At 46.0% G+C, this 5,293-nt stretch overlaps 1 protein-coding gene across 1 annotated transcript in view; it reads right to left on the bottom strand.

The window, feature by feature from the left end:
* LOC122261639 (toll-like receptor 6) overlaps window positions 1-5,074 on the bottom strand; it is a 6,181-nt gene extending 1,107 nt beyond the window's left edge. Inside the window, exon 1 of the mRNA XM_086531250.1 lies at window positions 1-5,074. This exon is cut by the window's left edge and continues 1,107 nt beyond it. Within this exon, the coding sequence (XP_086387376.1) occupies window positions 886-4,914 (4,029 nt within the window). The 5' untranslated portion in view covers window positions 4,915-5,074 and the 3' untranslated portion in view covers window positions 1-885.
* Window positions 5,075-5,293: the final 219 nt, after the last annotated feature.

The following is a 5,293-nucleotide window of genomic DNA, read 5'->3' on the forward strand; positions in this document are numbered from 1 at the left end:
ATAAAACGCTTCGCCTTCCACGATCAGAGTATTCCGCGTCAGATAAAACACTAATCAAAAAGGAGACGTGTCATCGATCAAAGGCCATTGGGGTCATTGATCACCTCTGATCAAAGGTTTGTGACCTGACTATCTGGCTCGGGGGGTGGGGTAGGGTGGGGGTACTTTAGTGCCATGTAGAGGGGAAGGGGAGGGGTGGGGGCGCATGAGAAAGGCGAGAAGGAGACATAGAAGGAAGGAAGCCAAGTTTTACATTTGCTAATTTAGGTCTTTCTAAGCATTGCATTCTCCTTGGCGTTTCTTCAACACCAAATCACAATCCAGTTACCCTTCCATAGGTGGATACCTGTACAGAATCTTAGGAATTGTCTAGTTTGGTAACTTTGTCTATAGCGCTCTGTTACTCGGAAACATAAATCATACATACCATATGAACACATAAATTAAGACATATCTTCTATTTATACACTGTAAGTATTAACTACCCATTTTCAATAGGTTTACAAAGCTGTGAGAATATCCATGAAATATTTTTTTTCCTTCTTCATCATGTAATACTGAAATAGATATCCACTTGATATATATATTTATATATATGTATATATAAAAGCCTAAGATTAATATATACATCCTATGCGATCACTGGCGACTCTGGGTCACCGGGACGGTAAGTACTCTGTAGTGAATTAGTGGAGGCTCCTCTCGTCACACTGAGCTACATATACGAGGCTCCCGTTACAAAGAGTCCACTTTTTCAGTTCTCAGAAACGAAAACAATTTTTTTTTGTCAGCATTCATAGACTAAGCCATCGTGAAACAAGCATTGTAAATAGGAAGGTCATTTAGTGACTGTATATCCGCGACAGACTATTCAATTGATGAAGACTAGACGAAACATTCTTCGGTTGTGACCATCGTCGGTTCCGGAGGAGAATCAGCGAGACCCATATACAGGGCGTCGTTGCGATCGACAACGCCTCCGCCAGAGGTCACGGAGTGGTCGTACGACCTCCCGCTAGATCGGTCACTGGAGTGGTCTGTCGAGTAATCACTGTGACGCTCTTGGTTCCCACGCGACGCCCGAAGACTCTTGGTTCTTCGGAAGGTGCCATTTGAGGGCAGTTCGCCATGTACATCCTCTGTGAAGGCAGGATTTTCCAGAGTGTCGCATTGCACAATTGGACAATTTTGACTCAGAGGTCTCTTCTTTTTCCGCTTGCTAGCTCTCACAGTCCTCCTGACAGGGGGGTCAAGGACACTATAATGGCTACTGGCAGGTGAGTGTCCGCGTGTATATGAATCTGGGACAGCATGAGGATCTGGTAACGTGAAGGGCTCGAGGGAGGTGTAGGTGTGAAGGGACGAGGAGTCGCCGTCTACATAAGTATACGCTGCGTGGGAATGCCGGTGGCAGGTACACTGCGGATCTCGGCAGTCTCGCCCCGTCATCACAATGTAATCACACGAAGGGGGCGTATAACAGGGACGAGGGGGTGGTGGGGCCTTGTAGGTAGTTGCGGGCGGCTCTTGCTGGCAGGTGGGTCTGTGCCCGATCTCTGAGGGCGTGGTGAGCCCCGTCGTGGAGGTGAGGACGGAGGAGGAAGATGGAAGAGGCAAGGATGAGGGCGGGATGAGAGTTGGCAGAGTTGATGACTTGTAGGAATTTTCTGATACGTACACTGGCAGTCCTGCATATGTTTGTTTAATTGGCATTGCTTCTGATAACTTTTTCCAGAAGTTTTTGTCACCCCATCTAAGTTTAATGCATCTTCTCATTATGTTTTTCAAGTCTGTGTCAAAAGAAGAATAAGAAACATTATCATAATAAATTGCAATAATTCCCATGTCACTTTCCCTCAGCCCATCAATGTGAGCTTTCTTGAAGATGGCATTTTTCCATTCGTTGTCTATATAGTTCTTGGAAAGCACAATGATGGTTCTCCTGCTGAAACCTAATGACTGCGTGATGAACTCCGAGAGCCGGCTATTTTCACTGAAATCACGCGAATGAAGACAAAGCTTGTAACTTGGACAACTGTTTTCTAACTTGGTGGCTAAAACATCTCTTACAAAGCTAGCGTCATTTGCACTGTAGCTGATGTAAGAATCGAATACTTTTCCATCCTCTTCTTGGCAATATGCAGGAGATCCATTAATTCCTAATTTATTAGCTGCTGCCGCCCTTCTCCTGGCAACTAGCATCGCCATCACAACCAGAGCACTGATGAGGGCAACGCCGCCACATAAACCCCCTGCCAGGAATGGCAACTCTTGCTGACCAAACTTATACTGAGTGACGCCATGTTGAGCCTCAGTGCAAGAGTACTCCGGTAGCACTATACTGGGCCCCACTACTCCGGAGTCGCCATGTACACAGAACACATCCTCTGGATTGATTAAGAGATGGGACTGTTGCTTCTGCCATTCCCTCAAGGACTCGACAAACTGGCAGTCACAGTCCCAAGGATTGTTTCCGAGAGTTACACTAGCCAGGTAGCGATTGTTGCTCAGCAGCCACACTGGAAAATCTATAATGAAATTATTGTCAAGACGAAGAACTTCCAAACTCTTTAGGCCAACAAAAGTTGCATTGTTGATGAAGGACAACCGGTTGTTCTGCAAGTAGAGTTCCTTCAAATGATGGAGGCCAGAGAATTCGAAGCCATTCAATTGTACAATCATGTTATCTTGTAAGTGAAGTACCTGCAGCGATGTCAATCCATGGAATGTGCGATTTTGGAGTGTCTGGATTTGAGAATTATTCAGGTAGAGTTGTTGAATGCTGTGCCGCCCGATGAAGTGATGAGCATGGAGGATCTGAAGGTTGTTGCCATCTAGCAGAACAACTGTGGCATCCATTGGCACTCGGTCTGGCAGCCGATCTAAGTGTCCCCCTGAACAATCCACCAAGTTCATGGACCACGTGTCATCATGGAAGCAGGAACAGGCATCTGGGCACTTCATCTGACAGTCACAGGCGATAAAATCACAACACTGGCAAAGTGTAAAGCAATGTGTAGTGTACGGACAGAGGTAGTTGACAGCAGAGGTTTCCAAGACACGTGTTGTGACTACGGTGTCTTCCCGAGAGTGGGGGAGCGTACAAGTCACCCGAGCGAGGTCATCAATGCGAGGCTGAAGGAAAGTGACCTCAGTGGCCTCCGGAGTTGTAGTCAAGGTGCTTCTGAATGAATTATAAAGCCACTCCATTTCGCAGTCGCAGACAAGAGGATTCCCTGACAGATACAGATGTGCACTGGTGTGGGTTCCGGAGGCTACTCTCATGCTGACGGACTTGGGGTTTATTCTTTCCAGTGAGTTCATGCTGAGGTCCAGAGTCTGAAGGTTCACTTTATCTCGGAAACTATTTGGCAAAATCCTGGTGATATTGTTATGATGCAGAATAACCTGTTTGATGGTGTTTGGAAGAGAAAATTCGGTAAGACTTTTAATTGTATTGTGACTTGCATCAATATTTTCTAAGGTCAGGACGGTATGAACCTTATAAAAGTTGCCAAGCTGTCCAATCATGTTCTTTTGCAGGTTGAGGCTAATTAGTTGTTGAGGGATAAAGGCGTAATCAAATATCCTTATATTGTTCTCTGACAGATCTAAGGATTCAAGATGTTGTAGACCTGCAAATATGTGATCTATATTACTCAACTGATTCCTTGCAAGTACCAAATTCAAGACATTTGGCACTCCATCAAAAGAACCCTCATTCACCGTGTGGATGGCATTGTCCCTTAGGTCCAAGTCTTTCACAGAGGCAAGTCCTTTGAATGATCCCTGAGATATGAAGTCTAGCTTGTTATGGCTCACATTAAACATCTCAAGATTTCCAAGACCTCCAAAGATGAAGGGTTGGATGCTCACAATGTTGTTATGGGACATGTCCAAAGTCTTTATGAAGGAGAGATTTTCAAGGGCTTTGGGTATAGCCTGAAGGTGGTTGTGACTGAGGAAGACCTGCTTGATGTTTGAGCTATGACGGAAGGCGTGAGGATGAATCTCAAAGAGAGAGTTATTAGCCAAGTGGATTAAGCTGAGACCAACAAGCCCCCTCAGATTAGCCTCGCCTAATGTGAGTAGCAAGTTGTGTGACAGATCAAGTGCATAAAGGTTGGACAGAGATGTGAAGCTGTCATCCTCAAGGCTCTGTATGGCATTGTGGGAAAGGACCAGTCGCTGAAGGGATGTCAGGTCCCGGAACAGGAGCTTTGTGATGGTGGTGAGGGAGTTCCATGACAGATCAAGAATGACCAGCCTCCGGAGGCCCTTAAAGAGGTCATCATGGCTGTTATCTAGATATAATTTATTGTTAGAAATATCTAGTACTTGCAGCTCTTTCATGTCCTGGAAAACTTTAGAATTTAGAGCACTAAGCGAGTTATTGTTCAAATATAACCTCTCCAAAGCTACATTGTCTGAGAACGTTCCATTGTGTAGGGCAATAATATGATTATTAGATAAATATAACACTTGTAAGGCTGTAAGTCCACTGAAGGCTTCGGTGGATATAAGTCTGATATCATTGTCACGAAGGTGAAGCGCTCGGAGACCAGACAGCACACGGAAGCTCCCGTCAGGAAGCCTCACTAAATCATTGTGGTCGAGGATCAGCTCACGGAGAGCCTGCCCGCACCCTTCAGAACTAGCTTCCTCGTCCAAGTTTGAAAACACCGCCGAATGTTCGCTGAAACTTGTGTTGCTCATGTTCATCATCAGGATGTCCAGTTGAACTTGGTCCATGAACCCGAGTTCGTGGACGTCTTGGAGGCGATTGTGAGATAGATCCAAGTGGTGGAGGGAGTTGGGCCCGCAGAAGGCCCTCGGTGGAAGCGTCCAGATGTTGTTGTGGGCGAGGGACACCCGCTCGAGCGTGGGAGGGAGGGATCCCGAGACGACCTCCATGGCCAGCGCCGCCCACTCGCCGTTGTGGGTCGTCACCTCGAGGCTCCGCAGACGCCCCAGGCTGGACAGGGTCCCTGGTGGAAGACTGTCCAACTTGCAATTGTTGATGGCAAGGTCCTCCACGTTTTCTAGGCCCTGAAAAGAAAAGCGAACGTAATGTTAGTCTAAGCCAACTCGGTCTGAAGTTAACTTAATGAATTAGATATGAAGCCAGCTTACGTAATTTAGAAACATCTCTGAACAAACTGTAAAAATAATGTCGAGAGACATTCATACGTCCATGTGTATGCTTGGGCGGGTGGTTGTATGCACATTCGTAAATATACGTGTGTGTTTATATGACTATTTGGGGATCATCATAGATTATGATAGCACTCAT

Source organism: Penaeus japonicus, unplaced genomic scaffold (assembly GCF_977035675.1).
Source record: "Penaeus japonicus unplaced genomic scaffold, GWHDUDI00000001_assembly GWHDUDI00000035, whole genome shotgun sequence".
Taxonomy (NCBI): domain Eukaryota; kingdom Metazoa; phylum Arthropoda; class Malacostraca; order Decapoda; family Penaeidae; genus Penaeus; species Penaeus japonicus.